At 39.2% G+C, this 19045-nt stretch overlaps 1 protein-coding gene across 1 annotated transcript in view; it reads left to right on the top strand.

Moving 5' to 3' along the window:
- Positions 1 to 577: 577 nt before the first annotated feature.
- The window catches only part of LOC122812089 (E3 ubiquitin-protein ligase TRIM39-like), a 182683-nt gene continuing 164215 nt past the window's right edge, over positions 578 to 19045 (top strand). The window contains exons 1-2 of the mRNA XM_044084362.1: positions 578 to 1015; positions 1208 to 1303. Of these exons, the coding sequence (XP_043940297.1) occupies positions 599 to 1015; positions 1208 to 1303 (513 nt within the window). The 5' untranslated portion in view covers positions 578 to 598. The remainder of the gene's footprint in view (positions 1016 to 1207; positions 1304 to 19045) is intronic.

Here is a 19045-nt window from a genome sequence, read left to right as displayed (position 1 = left end):
TTTATCATCCTTGCCATATCCTCATGCAGTAAGACTTGATTGTAAATAAAGCAGATAGCAGTGTGATTTTGGTACATGTACAGAAAGATTATGCATAAGTACGTAAAATGTGCACATATATGCACATTTTGTTTGCAGTTTGTTCCGTATTTGCCTCTGTCATAGTTATTATAGTTTGCATGCAGCAAATCGTGTTAAAATATGAAGAAATTTGAAATAAACTGGCAGCTGCTATATTCAAATACATATCTTTGGAATTGGGTCATTTAAATTTTATTATCTTTGAAAGCAACACATAAAGCTGAAAAATGAAAAAAGCAAAACAGGTTCTTTGTGGATCAATTGCTACTTTGAAGAACATATGAAAAAACATATGATCAGAAATGTGCACTGACTTTGCATTCTAATAGCAATCTGTTTGCAAATACAAATTAAAAAAAAATCTCACTCTTTACAGAAATGCTGCGGATTACCACTGGGCTCTTGCTATGGCACTGAAAGAGTTAAGTGACAACAGTGTCGTCATCATCACCAGGAAGTCCGGCCCTAAATTCCTGACCCCAAGGTGAAAGCACAACTGTGACAAACTCTTCCAAACATGGCAGCTGCAGGGAATATAGAAGCACTGAAAAATGAAGTAGTTTGTGCAATTTGTCTGGATTTCTTCAAAGACCCTGTCACAGTGGATTGCGGACATAACTTTTGTAGAGACTGTATTGCAGAGTTCTGGGAGAAATCAGACAGCGCTATATTCTGCCCAAAATGCAGAGAATTGTTTAAGCAAAAGAAGAACCTGAGACAAAACAAAGACTTGGCAAATATAGTAGAAGAGATAAAAAAACTGAATGTTTGTGAACCAAAACCTGCAGACAACTTTCTGTGTGAGGAGCATGATGAAAAGTTGAAACTGTTTTGTGAGGATGATGAAGTCCCTATCTGTGTGGTGTGTGGGTTATCTCGAGACCACAAAAACCATAACGTTATTCCAATGAAAGAGGCTGTTACAGAGTACAGGGTAAGCAGAAATTGGTCCTTAGTGTTTCCAGATCTGTATTCATGCATTTAAATGTTTTTATTGTTTTGTGTGTAAGTATGATTTAAACTGTAATATACTTCATTTGTTTAAACTGAACAGGGTTTATTTTACAAGCAGCACACTGAGGGTATTAATATGTGCAGTACTGAAATGTGAAATTGTGCATTTCAGGGAAAACTTCAGCAGTCTTTGGAGAACCTTAAGCTTCAGTTGGAGAATATTGCCAGATATCAAAGTGATGAGGAGACCAAGCTCAAAAAAATAAAGGTAAGTACCATAAAATACATTGCCGGATACTAAATGTACAGGCCTGGTGAGACCAGAGGTCACATTTACAGGGGTGACTTGGAAATTTCACACATTATATTCACATAGTAATGTACATGACTTTTGAATGTTCAGAATTCAGTCTCCAGTCTCTTAGTTTGTAGTTCAGCACTTTAACTGGCTCATCATAACTGCAATGCCTGCACTGAATTAAGTATAGCAGGAAATCCCACTGGAATATGTTGGCCTTTTTAGGAGTAATGTTATTTTATGTGACACATAAATATGATTTGTGAAAATGCAGTATTCTGATCTCTTCTGTATTGTTATTATATTGTTGCTTTATTACATGTAGCATCATGAGTCCAGCTGCACTTTCCAGTAGTGACAAATTCAGGTTTTGGCAGAAAAATTGTTTAAAAATGTGTGAGTATTTGTGACCTGCAAGGCTATCTTTGCCTTGGTATTTGGTAACCGTCTTGTTTCTGCAACTTTTTGTTAACCTTTGGATGTTGTTACATTGCTGTTCAGTGTTGGGTTTCTTACTTTTAATGTAGGGTAAGGCACACTATAGACATGGGTAGTCTAACAGATGATAGTGTTCAGTGTTGGGTTTCTTACTTTTAATGTAGGGTAAGGCACACTATAGACATGGGTAGTCTAACAGATGATAGTTGTACATGATGTATGCTGGCCTTAAAAGTATGTGTGCAGGTGAAACTGGATCCAAGCACAAGCTTGGCTATCCATGTTAGAATTCTTCACAGTTTGCTAATTTACCTTTTTTTGTCGTTGGGTACTTTGCTATTAATGGTAAATATGAATGCTGTTCTTAAATAATTTTTATGTTCATGAGCTGCTACTATATTTTGCAAGGTAGCAACTTTAGTAAAGTCACTGTTGCGAGCTACTTTGTAAATGATGCTCCTTTCTTTTCAAGGTGGAATTGAATAAACATAGACAAGGTAAAACTTCATTTAGGTGTACAACTTACATCTGGAGTGTAACCTAGGAGGAAACTCCCAGATATGCTCAGAATTAGTTCAAAATGATGTGAAGATTACTGAACCTACACACATTGCCAACATACTGGCTGACAGGTTCAGTGCAAACTCCCCCCCCCCCTCCCCCCAAAAGGAGAGATATCTATACCAGAGGATTGTAGCCCCCCAAACATCTCCAACACCCAGGTGAGAACTGCTCTCTCCAAGGCAAAAAACACAGCATCCATGGGACCGGATGGTGTCCCCGGCTGTGTGCTCCACGAACTCAATGAGGAATTAAACCCGCAGTTAGGACAGCTGTTTAATCTTAGCCTCACCTCAGGGTATGTACCCAAGGAGTGGCGCACGGCGACTGTGGTCCCACTTCACAAGGGCGGTGCCTCCACCGACCCTGATAATTACCGTCCCATTAGCTTGACGAGCCTTATCTGCAAAGCCATGGAGAGGATCATAATGGAACTCATAAATAAAGACATAGGGAACTTGCAGACTTTGGATCCAACCCAGTTTGGCTTTGTCAAAGGCAGATCATGCCTTTTAAACTTGGTTGACTTTTTCGAGACAGTCACCAAGGCCATTGATGAGGGAAAGGCAGTCCATACAGCCTACCTCGACCTGGCAAAGGCCTTCGACACAATACCCCACTCAGGTATCATCGAAAAACTCATCAGCTTGAATGTAAACCCATACATCACAAGATGGGTTGCAAACTGGCTAAGTGACAGAACCCACAGGGTCAGAGTTGCTGGAGCCATGTCAGACTCAAAGCCTGTCACAAGTGGTGTCCCACAGGGTTCAGTCCTGGGTCCACTCTTGTTTGGCATCTACTTTTCTGAAATACAAGCAAACACAGGAGGGTTATGGCTGACAAAGTTTGCAGATGACTGCAAACTGGCCATAGTCGAAAACACATCTGACACAGATATCCTTCAGAAGGGCCTCACAGAAACAGATAACTGGTGCCAGAGCCATGGCCTAAAGTTAAACGCCAAGAAATGCATAGTCATACCCTTCGGGAAAAACAAGGTTACCCCTAGCTACCATATAGGTGGCAATCCACTGAGCACAGAAGAAGTCATCAGGGATCTGGGGACCCAGGTTGACAGTAGCCTTTCGTTTGACACTCATGTTGCTAAAGTAGTTAGGAAAACCTTCTACATTGCCCACCTGATCATGAAGGGATTCACATCTAGATCAAGGGAGGTCATCGTCCCCCTGTACTCATCACTCATTAGACCTATGATTGAGTACTATGCCCCATTCGGAATGTATCTGACCCGACACCTGCAGCAGCTGGAAAGGCCCCAAAAGTTCCTCACCAAAAGGATAAAGGGTCTCAAAAATATGTCTTATGCTGCCCGACTGAAAGAACTCCAGCTCTATTCAGTCTCATACCGCTTGCTCAGAGGTGACCTGTGCCTGACATATAAGGCCATGTCAAACCCAGATTTGATGAATATGCTTCACCTCAAAAAATCTAGAGTGCTCAGAACCACAAGGGCGGGAGACTTAAACCTTGACACGGTTATTAATAGAACGTGCTGGAGGGACAAATTCATCACCCAGAGACTCCCTATGCTGTGGAACAAAATCCCGGTACATGTGAAGCAGAGCACCTCGCTGGCCTTGTTCAAGAGGAATCTTGACCAATGGATGGGAGATCGCAGATATACCCCAGGGATTACTTCAGTGTCACTGCTTGACAGAGGCACAGCAAAATAATAGGCATAGTTTTATTCAAACTAAAGGGGTGGCGAAAGCCACATAACTATGGGCTAGGCTTATAAATGCCCTTGGGCAGATAGCCTAGTATGAACCTATGAACTACACATTCCAGACTTGTACACATTAATAATTTACCATCAGATGACTAATTTGAACAGAAAACAGAATTTATGTGTTGTGTGTATGTCTGAAATGATAGTATGCTTAGAGAGGCCATTAGATAAAGGGTTTTTAATCATAAAAAGTATGTGATTTGTACGGATATTTACTTGAAGACAAATAAAACAAAACAAGTATGCTTGTGCAATAAATGTACTAGTTTGTTGAAGATTACAAACTGTTAATAAAGGGAAACAGATTCTAAGTGGTGTCACATTTTCTACAATGTCTGCATATGATGACATAGAGGACATGATTTAAGTTGATTGCCCTGTACTCAGCTAGGTTAGGTCTACTTTTGGTTCCTGGGATGTAGAGTCATTTGGTATTTGTTCTTTTACTTACCAGGGTCTGCACCTCCAAAATATTCTCCCAGGTTGGCATAGTGTATTCCCAAATGCTAAGTGTCTTTATATAAGTTGTAACAGCGCATCTAGCTCTGTTCTTCTTAATGTTGCAACACCTTTGCCGTACCTCACAGCTGGTTTATTTTAACAGAACTTTCTATAGTTGTACTCCATGGTTCTGTTTATCTTGTTATATCTTTGTGTTTTAAGGTTTATTGTATTTCTTATTGCTATTTAAATTCATACAGTGCCTAGATTTTAGACATATTTAACGGATCTGAGCTTTGAACTTCATATACAGATTGGAGGTAGTCTTTGATAATGTAACTGGTATGTTTTACATGGTTATTATTTTGCCACTGGGAGAAGTCTTGGAGGAATATGTGTATGATTCAGCTGCCCAAATTTTGAGTGTGGACCGAAGTAAAAGTTGGTGAAGGCACTGTGATGTAGCAAGATTCACCATGTCCATACTGGTCAACACCAGACTGTTATAACCCTTTAAATACCTGAAGTGTATAGGGTATACAGCTGAAGAATGAGAAAAGCAGCCTTCTGAGTTAATGTTGACAGTATAGTGTTTGGAAGGGGGGGGGTAAACTTTGTGTCCCAGTATGCCTTCCCATCATGCGTCTATATTACGATATCCAAAGCTCAAGTCATCAAACACCTGTTTGTCAACCAATAAACAGTGAAATGTCAGTTCCACGAATGGCCACTACAGCAAATTTTTTCCTAAGGGAAAAAAATCACGTGGCCATCGCCGTGGATTTGCCCTTTTCCCCACTGTAGTGCAATCTCAGAGTTGGTATATTTAGTTAGGAGGGGTGTGGGGGGCATTAGGTTTGTAATGCTATGTCATTTCTGCTTATCCAAGCAATTTTTTTCCCCTTAGGAAAAAAATCACTGTTGTGGCCTTTCACAGAAATGACATTTCGCTGTATCTTGGTTAGCGAACAGGTGTTTGCTGACCCTAGCCTTCGATGTTGTAATATAGCCCCCCCCCATCATAATTAACTTCATTCAGATTCTTCCCAGGTGTATAGGTTGACAAGCCAATAATTTGGCGTTTATAGTTTAGCTATGGCTTTATTTTAGCTCTGCATTTCAAAATAATACACAAGCCTGGTTACCGCATATTTATGCATTAGACAGGAAATGTATATTTGTGGCATTTAACTAACTAGTTTTGCTGAGCAGAAAGGTGCAAGCTCAGTCTGTATCTTGAAGGTTGAGTGCAGCTTCAGATGGCTCTGGCTTTCCCATATTGTTAATGAACTTTGTTTGTAGTATATCTTCACTTTACTTCCTTTCTCCAAGGATGTACATAGATATAGTTTGTAATCTCCTTTTATAGAGCTGCTGGTGTGGACTATGCACCGTTTTTCTTGATCACTATTAAATTGCATTTCTCCTGTCTATATTATGAAGATGCATAGCCTAGCTGAGGTATCACAAGCTACGTGTAAGTAAAGCTAATGCCTTCTGATTATGCTTCTTCCTATGTATTCTGTTATCCCGCTAGCCTTTCTTGATGCTTTTTTCAGAAAACTAAGAATAAAATTCTCAGGTTTGTATACTTCAGTCCTCAGTCTGACCACTGCTGTCTCAGAAGCAATAGATCTGAATGGCTTTCTGTTCATAACAGGGCCACTTTTATTTTTAACACCCTTGGATACATGATCCTAAATGGCCTATAGTGCCCTCCATTAGATAATTCCTTCACTTTAGAGGGTGCTTTTATTATCTGAGGAATATGTTGACAGTCACCATTCATATCCCCATAAATTTTGGCTACTGCTGACAAAGCATTTTCCAAAGTAACTTCAACATATCGGACATGGGAGTAAATAGTGTGGGAAGAAATACCCAGGGAATTGTTATGGCTAGGTTTGTATAGGCCCTAGGGCCGATAGCGTAGTACCAACCTGTGAACTTATGAACCTATGAGAAAATTTCCCCAAGAAATCAGACACATATCTACATTTCAGGACTTTGTAAAGGCCTTATGAATCACATAAGGGTAAGCTGAAAATGTTAGTGCTTTGGCAATCATAGATAAACAATCGAACATTGAGCCCCCCCCCCCCCCCCTTATCAGTCTGCCTTACCTTACTGTCTTACTTTACTGTTGGACTGTATATCTCATCAGTTATGTTTAATGTTACTTTCTGTTACTAGCCTGCCTTTTTACTATCTCCTTCACTCCATTCCCCCCACTCCTCCATCTGATTGTAATTGTTCTTTTTTCTAGTTTATGTATGATTGTTCCATGACATGTTTACATGTATTGTTCTTTTTTCTATTTTATGTATGATTGTTCCATGACATGTTTACATGTATTGTCCATCTACATTTGATGTATATAGCATTCTATTTTCATTGCTCAGTATTCCTCACATGCTAATCCTTCCTACTGTTTTGCTTTTTGTCTTCATGGCTTGGGTCATACCTGAAAAGTGTCTGGTGTACTTACCCAGTCACCAAATGTGAAAATAAATCAATCAATATATTTTTCATTGTAGACCATCTACAGTGTCATATTTAAGTACGGTACACTTAGCCGGACACATAAATTACCCTTACAGTATACAACTGGTAGCCAATCTTTCATTTTGTGAATTCAGTTTACTATATCCCTCTATGCTTTATTATTTAGCCTGAGCTTTACCCATGCATCCCTCCTTAAGTCTACTTCATGGCTGTTTAGTTTGTCCAGAAAGCTTTGATATGGTACTGCTTAGTTTCTTGATCAAATTTAAGTAGGTCAGATAAACATTTATTTGTGATTTATCACCCGATAATGCAGTCAGATTGGTTATTCACTTTGTTATGGTCGTTTACTGTATTACTATTCAACAGTCATGTTTTTATAGAGCTAAAAATCTTCAATGCATTAAACACAAGTTCTAGTTCAAATCTGTTCAAGTACTTATTTTCCAAGCACTGAACAAACTCAAAATGCAAAAACGTGAATATCAGATAACAAGAGAACAGGAAATGTGTTATTGTGTTAGTCTGCTACTAATAGATACAGCACACACACACACACACACACACACACACACAGATCAAAATATGGGCATAGGACATAGCTCATTAATTACACCCTATATTTCATATCACTATAGAACCCATCTAAATGCTTCATAAATTTTCTGTTGTGACAGTTTTTTACATTTTGAAGGAGCTTGTTCCTTCAATCAACTACTCTATCACATAACCTTTTCTTGGTGTTTGTACACTTTCTTAATACTTCTTAAAAGACTGAGCTTTCCTGTCAAGTAAAATATTTTAAGAACATGCGGTCTCTGCACAGAAGGCATCCCTGACAAGAATCGAACTGGAGAACCTCATATTGTGAGGCGATAATGCTAACAGTTTTATGTATTTTTAATTTAAAGGTAAACTATGGTTTATTGAGTCAAAAGCTTATGAAAAGTCAGTGTGCATGACATCAACTTGAAGATTATGTGTGTGTAAAAGATTAACTTACATCCTTTCATTTTGTGAATTCTGTTTACTGCAACTCTTTGTGTAAGTAGATGTATTTCTGGTGTTTGCATTCTGTAAAATATTTGCCATACAGTTTTCCATCATTTCAGTTAATTTTCCATGATGTCACCTGTAGATAATAAGAGGTTTGCTGGTCTATAATTAGTCTTGTAACTTCTGACACTTTTATTATCCTGTAAAATGTTAGTAATTGCCTTTTCTAATCTTTGGGGACTGATCCTTAATTGTAAGTGTTCCAAAGGCTCCACAATGACAATAGCTATTGTTTTGGGATCTCTATTTTTACTGATCATATCCTATGGAGCAGCAGTAGTAGCATAGTCACATCAAGAGTGCCCATCACCTAGGGCTAGAGTTCACGTTAAAGACCAGATGATTGCTGGAATATTGGTAGTCACAAGTGGATATTGTAATACATCCAGCTAAGAACTTCTACTGATAATTTATAAGGGTGTGTTTGAAATGCTGACAATGTACTGTTAATTTTGTTCAGTGCTATGCACAATTGAATGGTTATAAATTAATAGAACATACACTTCTTCCTTACGCTTTGCAGCTCTAATAAATCTAACATGGATATAAGGTTAGCATTATGTTTGTTTTCAATTCCGTATTTACTGTTTCTTTTCTAACGACTGTTTTTAATTCATTTACATTGCTTGTTTCATAAATAAATAAATTATATATGTGGTTACTGTTCTTTTAGATAATTGCGGTGTTCTTCAAATGCTATTCCTTGTGTCAGAGATACTTGAATAGACAAATGCAGTATATTTGTTAAGGGGCAGGAATAGACAAATGGTTTGACATTGAATGTATGTAAATGGGAGTGAGTAGCAATGTCAAAAGTTTTGATTATAATGAAAGTTTTAGCGTGTGGGAGTGTGTGAGTGTGTGTGTACATGTGCTCGTGTGTGTGAGCTCAAGTGTTTACAGGTTAGTGGTGGAGTACAGGCTAGGAAAGGGGACACCTCCTGTGTTGTGCTTGTGTATTGATTTGTATGGCATGTGTCTTTCTTGTTTAGTGGTACTGTTAGTGGCTTAATGTATAGGAATGGGGTTAGGGTCAGTGGTAGGGTTAGCACACACATGAGTAAGGTGTTGCAAGGGGGGTGATTCCACAACCCTAAACTCTTGCCCCCAATCCCGTTTCTAACCCTAATCATTCATGAATCTTATTAACTTAAGTGCACACTCAGCACACATGTATGGAAACAGCACGTTTTCATGCAAATAAGACCTAACAGACTAAAGTATTTTTGTACGGGCAAGCCCTTCTGCAGCCCTAGTTTGGGAGTTTTTTCCTTACTACTTTTTATATATTCTGACTGTAAGGTTATTGCAAATGGAAAATGTGTGACTATTCAAGAAGAATGAAAAAAATATTACTGTTTCTCCATGTCGCTGATGTCAAAGCTAACATAACTAACATATTTCATGCCTAAATGCTTAGCAGTAATAGGTAGCAAGCAATCAAAACATGATTACATCTTCAAGCAAAAATGTTTGAGGAAGACCAAAATGAACAGGTGAAGGTGAAACTATCTAACCTAACTTCTGTTTTTGTCTACTTCTCTTAGTGTTGGATGGGTGTTATGGCTTTTACCAAGTTTGTGTTCAGAAGTACTTCTCCTTAAATGTATTTAAGTACTACCGGTGTTGTATTAATTTAGGAACCATGACAGGACCATTGCTAATTTGGTCATTGTCATGATTTGTAGTTGTATGTTCTTTGATTATACCTGTGTGCACTACTCACACTACATATACTATCCCTGTACATAGACCATCTTTTGCATTCTTTCATGCTTGTTGATCCATACCCTGATTAGTAATTATGTATTTTGTGTTTGATTTTCTTTATTCTGTGTTTGATTAGTGAATGCGTCTTCTGTATTTGATTTTTTGTATAGGTTTCATTTGATTTATGACTGTAAATGTTGTGTTAAGATATTTTACAAGTGTTTTGAATTGCACTGATGCATTTCTGGGCCTCCCCTCTAAACTCGACCCTGTCTAACTGGAGCATTCCTTGTTAAATTAAATATTTTGACTGATATTAAAATGCTAACTCACTGTTCCTTCCTAAGAAAAAACAAAAACATATGAACTTTAATCATTGTCTTTATGCTGTACTTGGTGGGCTGCCTCTGTACCTTCCTAGCCCTAAGCCTCTGCATGCCCTGTGCATCTGTCCCCAGCCTATACCTAATCATGCTGTCTATCACCAGAAGTAAGGTGTGGGAGTAGGTTACCTGCTTTTGCATTCCCTCTCTTGTGTAGTGCCTCAGAGCAGTTACATACATACTTATGCTGCACCATGCACACAGAGCCAGGAAGATGTCAGAGATTTTTACACAGAGAAGTCTGACATGCTGGTATGCACTATTATTCCCATACTCTCCCACCCTCCTGAGACATGAGACCTGCATCTATTTAATTCCAGCCTCTTAGCCAGCCATCTGCCTTGTAGATCTGTAGCCAGTCCTGGTCATTAGTGGTGCAGGCAAATGCAGCTAGGCATATTAAATGTGACAAACTCATGTTTTCATTTCTTCCACAGTTAGTATTTCATATTCTTCTGATATCTTGTTTTCATTTACCTAAGAGATAAAACTAATACTTCTAAGAGGTAATGGCACTTGCCAGAAATTAGACTTATCAAAGATAACTGGAGACACAACTTTGCCTCCCACTCCCAGAGACTGCCACTACTTTGGAACAAACTTCACATGAAGCGGAGCTTCTCACTGACCCTATTCAAGTGCAGACTGGGCAAATAGATGGGAAATTGCAAATTCACCTTGAGGGTGGCACGCATGTGCTTCATGGATAGGGGGAGTTGGTGTCAGCTATAGAGTTCCTCTGCAAAATATGTTCACTTAATAAGGACAGATGGAACAAGCTGGGATTAACATGGCTAGGCTTGTAAGGACTCTAGGATCACTAGCCTAATAACCTCCTATGAACCTATGAAGAGGAGGCCTGGCATTTGGGACAGTCAGAAGTGTAAACTGCAAAATACTTTGTCCCTTGACGGTAACCATTTGAAATGTTGGGACCTGCTAGAGCAAGACCTAAATACAGAGACTGAATGACCGAAAGAATGGACTTGCATATACTAAGACTGAGATGCCATTTTCCCTTTTCTCCGAGTTATGGCAATCTTGGTGTTGGTATATATAAGTTTGGGGGGGGTTGCAGGGGGAGCTTGCTTACTTCTGTTGAAGAATGTACGTTTCTTCTTTGGCTTTACCCTCCATACTTACTCCAAGAGTAAGTGTATATTGAAATTCCCTAGTGTTTGTTTGCATAGCTTCTGCTGAGGAATGTCTGCTGTTTTTTCTTTGCTCTACTCCAAATTGTATTTCTGCTTGCAAATATGAGGTCAGCAGAACAGCAGGGTAAAATGTAGAAGAGGTCTCACTAACCACCTGCAAGGGAGAGCAGCTTTTTTATTACGCTTCCTTTTTTGATGGGAACCACTTCATTTTGGCATGCTTTTAAAAGAGATCCTCATATGCTGGCCATTTTATTCCAAATTGGGAATTGGCCATGCCAGAGGGTCATATATGTATTGTGTGTATGTTGTTTTGTAATATATATATATATATGTATATATATATATATATATATATATATATATATATATAAAATGTGTGTGTGTGTGTGTGTGTGTGTGTGTGTGTGAAGAAAGGTATATATGTGTACGTGTGTGTGTGTGTGTGTGTGTGTGTGTGTGTGTGTGTGTGTAATATATATATATATATATATATATATATATATATATATATATATATATATATATATATATATATATATCTTTAGATACATACATATTCATGCTATGAGAGAAACTATAATACATTGATTGCAGACAATATGTGTATTTCCTTGGAGGCAAGAACACACACACACACACACACACACACACTACATCAACCACACATAGTATTCACGCACACAGACCATTTTATGCTGAGGCACTAAAAAGCAATCTCTCCAAACCACAAGGACTTTCTAAGCCTGCAAACAAGAATGCCTGTCCTCAGCAAAAACAAAGCCCATAAGTCAAGCAAACAATTTACCCAGGACTCATGTCATGGGGGATTCCATTGTATGACACACAGATGCCCCACTTACCAGACTAGACAAGGAGAAGATCACAGTCAGTTACTTATCTGGAGCCAGGATCCTCCAAGTTACACACACACACACAACTCATTTCACCATAGGTACCAGTGTAATTCTGTCCTAGTCCATCTGGGTGTAAATGGCTTGGCATATGCATCTCTGGATTATATGAAGAGAGAGATACTATGGACCTTTCTGAATATGTGTCTCAGGCACTTATATTGTGCAGCATTCTAGCTTCAGCAAGGATGATGCCACAGTATGAACAAAAAATAATTGACTTTAACAAGAGGCTTAGTTTCTGGTGTCAGTCCTAAGAGTTCAGTATCTGTCAGCCTGGGAGGACATAGTCAAACGACCATGTTGCTTTGCCAGAGATGGCCTGCAGCTGTGTCCCTAGGCTTCCGGATTTTGGCTAAAATTTTATCCATACCCTTGGAGCCTTTTTTTGACAATGCCAACGTGGTAAACCTACCAGTGTAGCAAATAATACCCAAAGGAATCTAAAGGTGTTACTGCACAATGCTAGGAGCCTTAACAAGAAACTCCACACCCTACAAGCTCTCCTTACTATGGAGAATATAGACAGCTGTGCCACTACTGAGACTTGGTTTAAATCCTCAGGAAGTACTCTGGCAGTGCAAGGCTACATTGTCTTCCACACATTTAGACTGTCAGCCGTGCAGGCAGGGACTAAAGGTGGAGGTGTCTTGATCTACTGTACATTGGCAACAAGCATACCTCAAGACTGGTTAAACAGGACAGTACCTTGAATTTCATCCACGTGCAAATCACCTTAGAGTCCCTTACCGTATCTTAGCAAGCTATAGGTCACCATGTATGTCTCAAGAATCCAATAACTCTTATCTAGACCTACTGGAGGCACTCTCCATTGAAAAAAACACTCTGTTTATGGAAGAATTTAACTGCCCCTGTATAAGCTTTGAAGCATACACTGCTACCAACTTGCAGGCACAGTGTTTCCTGGACTTTATTAATGCAAATGCCCTTGATCGGTTAGTGTGCACTTCAACCAGAGGTTGAAACATACTGGGCCTTGTTCTCACCAATAGAGAAGAGAGCTGCCCCTGCCCCCCTAGCATTACTTCCTCAAATCACAAAGCTTTCTCAATTAAAATAAAATCGGCTTGGAAAACATAGCAAAACCAGTTACTGCTAGAAACTATTCTAAAGTAAACTGCATCCTATTAAGTGACAATTATTGTCACAATTCAGTGCCCCGCCCAACCCACAACAACTTATGCAGAATTGTTCATAGAAGCATTGTATAACTATTTTAATAGCTGCATAGCGGCTGCTGTACCTAACAAAAGTAAACCCAAGACAAACCCCAAAAACAAACTACACTGGTGGAATCCTAATCTTAATAGGGTGTATAACAAAAAGGAAAAAAGTCCATGGCCAAAGTCAGAAAGAGCAACTCTCATAATGACAAGAGCTCACTAATAAAACTAAATAGGAAACTAAGAGGGCTAATTAAGTCCAACAAGGCCAATTACAATGTCAGGATAGCTTCTTAGGTAAAAGACAGCCACAAGATCTTCTGCAGCTATGTCTGAAACCTCACAGGTACCATGCAGCAGAGTGCTGAACTGGTAGTAAATGGTGCTACTTTCACTGAGCAGAGTGACATACTGAATCTACTGGCCAACCAAATCAGGTTAAACTTTAGCCCCAACTCCCCTCCCACCACCCCTTGTGAAATCCCTACCAACATAACCTCCCCCAACTATCATAGCAGCGCTCACTAAGGCTAAAAAAATAGCCTCAATGAGACCTAACAGTATCCCGGGTTACCTCTTAAATAGTATGAAACATGATCTATCAGGACGACTTGATTCACTTTTCAACTATAGCTTCAAAACAGTCTAGATACTATGTGATGGAGGACAGCACTGTTTATCCCCCTTCACAATGGTGGACCATCAGCTGACCCATTAATCTGACTAGTCTAATATGCAAAGTAATGGAATGAATTATCATGGAAATGATCAACAAAGACATTAGCAATCTACAGACAATGGACTCATCCCAGTTTGGTTTTGTCAAAGGAAGGTCATGCCTATTTAACTTGCTGGACTTCTTTGAGAAGGTAACCAAGGCAATGGATGAAGGAAAAATGGCACATACCATCTAACTAGACCTGGATAAGGCATTTAACACAATACTCCACCCAGGTATTGTGGACAAACTCACTGAATAAATTCATACACAGCTCACTATGTTGCCATCTGGCTTACAGATAGGACCCATGAAATCAGGATTGATGAGACCACCTCCACCAAGAAGCAGGTCACCAGTGGAGTACCACAGGGCTCCGTGCTGGGCCAACTCCTGTTTGGCATTTACTTCTCAGAGGTCAAGGCTAATGTCAAGGCCTCTGGCTCACCAGGTTCGCAGATGGCTGCATATTGGGGGCTAACATAAATAACCCCCTTGACATTACAATCCTGCAAGAGGGTCTTACACAGAGAAATGAGTGTTGTCAAAGCCATGCATTAAAACTCAATGCAAAGAAATGCATTATAATGCTTTTAGAGAAAACATCTTCCCAGTCAACTTACCACATTTATAAGATACTCCTAAGAGTTGACCCAGTAGTTAGAGATCTAGGAACATATGTGGACAGTAATGTAATCTAGCCTTTGACCAGCATGTAGCCAAGGTAGTAAGAAAATCATTCTTTGTTGCCCAACTTAACAGTAAGAGCATGACCTCCAGGTCCAATGAAATGATAGTACCACTCTACTCATCTGTTATCAGACCCCTCATTGAGTTCAGTGCCTCATTGAGCATGTACCTGACTAGGCATATGGAACAGTTGGAATGCCCACAGAGGCTCCTCATCAAGAGTATCCAGGGTATTAACGCACTGTCCTGTACAGATCACCTTATAGCTCTGTCTCTGTATGCTGTCTTCTACAAGTTGTTGAGAGGCAATCTGTGCTTGGCATATAAAGCATCCTTAGAGTTAGCCCTGATGGAGCTTCTGCACATCCACAAAATGAGGAGCACCAGAAACACTAGATCCAGGGATTTGAAATTTGCTTGTGACATAAGTAGAACATGCTAGCGAGACAGATATGTGACTCAAAGGATACCCATGCTCTGGAATAGACACCCCAGCCATGTGAAGCACAGTCCATTCCTAACCCTGTCCAAATGTAATGACAGTTGGATGGGAAATTGCAAATTCTTTCCCAGGTTGGCCCCAGTGTCTCTTATAGACAGAGGCTGATAATAAACATTCACTGACATTGGATAGGTAATTGTAAACATTCACTAACTAACATTGGATGGGTAATTGTAAATTCATTCCCCAGGCTGGCCCCCAAGTCTCTTATAGACCAAGGCCAACAGTAAACATTCCCTAACTAACATGCCCCCAACATAACTTTTTAGCAACCTGCTAACAGACATGCCCCTCCTAAAAAACATACCTTCCCGAATTAAGATGCACATGTTACCAGCTGATTCAGCTGAGTTGTGTTGCTTGGCTAGGCTTATAATGGCCCTGGTGGTAGTTAGCAGAATATATACCTATGAACCTATGAACTGTTTTTTGCTTGTATGAAAACTGGAGCATGGAGAATATTACAGCATTTAGTTCAAGAACAAGGTCTTAGTTACTAATTAATGTGGTATATAAGGAGGCTGCCTGGAAGCAGCAAACCAGGAGGTTAGTTGCTTGCTAAAGGATAATCTGTAGGAAGCTGCTGGAAATGTGGAGTGCAAGAGCCTAGTCAGGACTATTCTGAATTATGCCTAAAGCTGAACCTGGAGTCTGATTGAGGCCTACAGCCTGGGACCTTTTAAATAGGTCCTGCTGATTAGAAGGTGAAAGGCTGAAAAGGTACTGAAAATAATACTGATATGTATAACTCTGAAAAGCCAAGGTGTACTATTTTTTTCATTCTATTTGGAATTTTGGTTAGTGTTACACCAGTAAAGAAATATAAACAAGTATATTTAGAAGTGCAGTTTACTCCATCTCTGTCCTTTTTCCAGTGACTCTTTGGATAACACAGGTGGGTTGTGCATGGTCGTTTGGCCAGAGACTTTTCTTTCCAAGGTTCTCATAGTTTCTGTGCTCCCCCATGCTGCTAAGTGCAAACCAAGTTTTTGGTCTACTAACTCTCTAAGAATTGTAAATGACGTGCTTCTGGCAAGGATTCTTTGATGATTATTACAGAGACTGGTGGATTTGCTGTTTGGGGCTGACTAATAGCAGTTACAGCAACAGCTAGTTGTGTTGGCCAGCATAGCGGCCAGCCCCAAGATTGAGCCTTTGAAACAACTAGCCTAGGGGAATGACCCTTTAGTAGTTTAGTGATATTTGAGTATTATACTCAATTAGAATGAAAATCCTGTCATCCCAACTGCCAGGAAAGGCACTAAAAACATACATGGGCATGATGAAACTTATTGCATGAACTATGGTAAATGTAAGAAAGGGCTGTTACTCAGGCCTGGTATAACTTTGAGGTAAAAGCAACAACATTCAGAACTGCACTTTTTAAAATAAGTAATCCAGTTAGTGCAGAAATACTTGATTTAAAGCACTTTTTAAAGCTCTGGCTTGAACCAGATAGCCACAGTAAAGCAAACATGTTAGAAATTTTAGCAGTAGATAATAAAATGGGTACTGCAAAGTTATCCCATAGACGTTGATAAGCTAATAACTTTAGAAGAATGCTTTTAGTTAAAGACATGTTTATAAATGAATCATCTGTTTCCATGGATAAAACAGCAGTAAGAAGTTTACCAGACAAGCTAGCAATGTGCTGTGTTTTACAGTTTTGGGTGGCAGGGTCACATTACTAAGTTTTTTAATGCAGAGAATTCCCCTGATAAAAATGAAAGCTAAAATGCAAACTTTAGATGATGTGGTTCCTATGGTGTGTGACAAAACATAGATAGGATAACTGAGTCTGCTGTATATCACTTAATTACAACTGAATTAGTAAAATGTACTGTATTTATATTTTATTTTTGGGGGTATTTTTCTTTCTGCAGCTGACCGTCGTCTGCATCTAGTGCATCTTCCTTGTCCGTAGGTGTACCATAAATTCCTGTATATTTTTGGACTTACTCTGACCCAGGCTTGGGGCCAGTGAGGAGATCAGGGCACCCCAGTGCAGCATCATATTCTGTTCTATATTTATGCCCTACCTTGTTCGCCTCTCTGCACATCTGTACTATACTGTGGGCAGAAGTACAATGGGGACATGCTGCATGCTGTCCTGACTCTGCATTGTCTCAGCCAATGTCCTCTGACTATTCTCACTTAGGGCATGCCCCTTTGTGTCTCCAGTCTCCATCAGGCAACTTACACAAGGAGCATGCAGACGCACACCCTCCTCCCAGGATAGGCATGCTCATTCTTCCCCTGCCATGCCACGGCATGTATTAGTAAAGATGCAGTCCTACCAGCAGAAAGAGTTGATCTTGACAAAACTGTGGCAGAAGGGCAAAGTATTAAAAACTGGAGACAGAGTCTTTTTGGAAAATGATTATTCACTGTTCACCAGGCAGAAGGCATACACATTTATCCAAGCAATCAGGAAATGTTGAGAGGCAAGTGTGAGATTCAGACTGCTGTATCCAGCTGTTTTCAGAATATTTTTTTCCTGGAGGATCAGAGTAATTTTTTGATGAAGAATATGCTAAGGAGGAAACACAAATGTTTGTCAAACAAAAAGTGAGTCATCAAAAAGATGGGGCTCTGCTTCTCATTCTTCTGATAATAAAGCCCATAGAGAGACTTTGCCAATGAAACCTTTTCAAATGTTTCAAAGGAAAATGTTTGAGAGACAACAAAAAATACAAGAGTTGACCATTGGAAGTTGGGAGATGAACAGGAAGAAGACCAGCAGCCCTGAAATTAGTGAATAAGTGTGAGACTGAAAAACATCAGTCACATTTGTGAAGTATGGCTTTATGAGGTAAAAGTGGCTGAGAAAGATTCTTCTGCTGACTTTTTTTAAATTTCTGGGGGGATGGAAAGGCACATACCCAACTTCATTTCATTAATATTTGGAAAGGCACAAAAAGGAAAAAAGAAGGGTAAAAGAGTAACCGAAAGTAAAACAATTTTTGTTTCTAACAGTATTTGTATAAAACATTTCATGATATAAAACGCATGTTACATAGTAAAGCATTTTCAGTGATTGTTATATGTGATAACATTAATAAAGTAAACAAGTGTTTTTTTTCTTGTTCAGTTTTAAGAAATGTAGGTATTACAATGTAAAAAGAGAGGAAAAGCTGGGCAAAAGCATATTCAAGTTAATATGCTTTAATCTTGAACTGTTGGGATGGAGAATGTGGTATAAAAGTGTGCTGATTTTAATATATGTTTTTCTTACTTTTGCGTGGGTGAATGTCTGGAGTAATGCCTTTGGTTTAATGTAATAACAAGTTTCTTGTGCAAGCATGTGTGCTATAAAAATAAGAGAACACTGTGAATGTAATGGAAAGTTTTCCTTTAGCAAGTAAATGATGTGTGAGTTGAGAAGTCAACATTTCTGTTTTAATGTTTCCACGGAGACAAAGCTGACTGCAGGTCCAAGCAATAAATCTTGCGAGGTCTAGATGTTTGCTGACAGAAACATACACTTAAAAGTCACAAGGGCAAGCAGCTCAATAAAAAATAAAGTTTGAAATTATTGGAAGTGAATAAGAGAGAGAGAGCAGTTTTCATAGTAGCTAAACACCTCAGTGCATTTACTATAACAGTGTGTCATTTAGTTTTAAATATCGCCAATGTACTTCATCTTAAGCTTAAAGGTTAATCTTATCTGAAATCATATAAGTTGATTTTTACATCTGTGAGG

This window comes from Protopterus annectens, chromosome 9.part0, assembly GCF_019279795.1.
Source record: "Protopterus annectens isolate FY-2018-M chromosome 9.part0, PAN1.0, whole genome shotgun sequence".
NCBI lineage: Eukaryota > Metazoa > Chordata > Ceratodontiformes > Protopteridae > Protopterus > Protopterus annectens.
The sequence above is the reverse complement of the archived record's forward strand: the minus strand, read 5'-3'. Positions and strand labels throughout refer to the sequence as shown.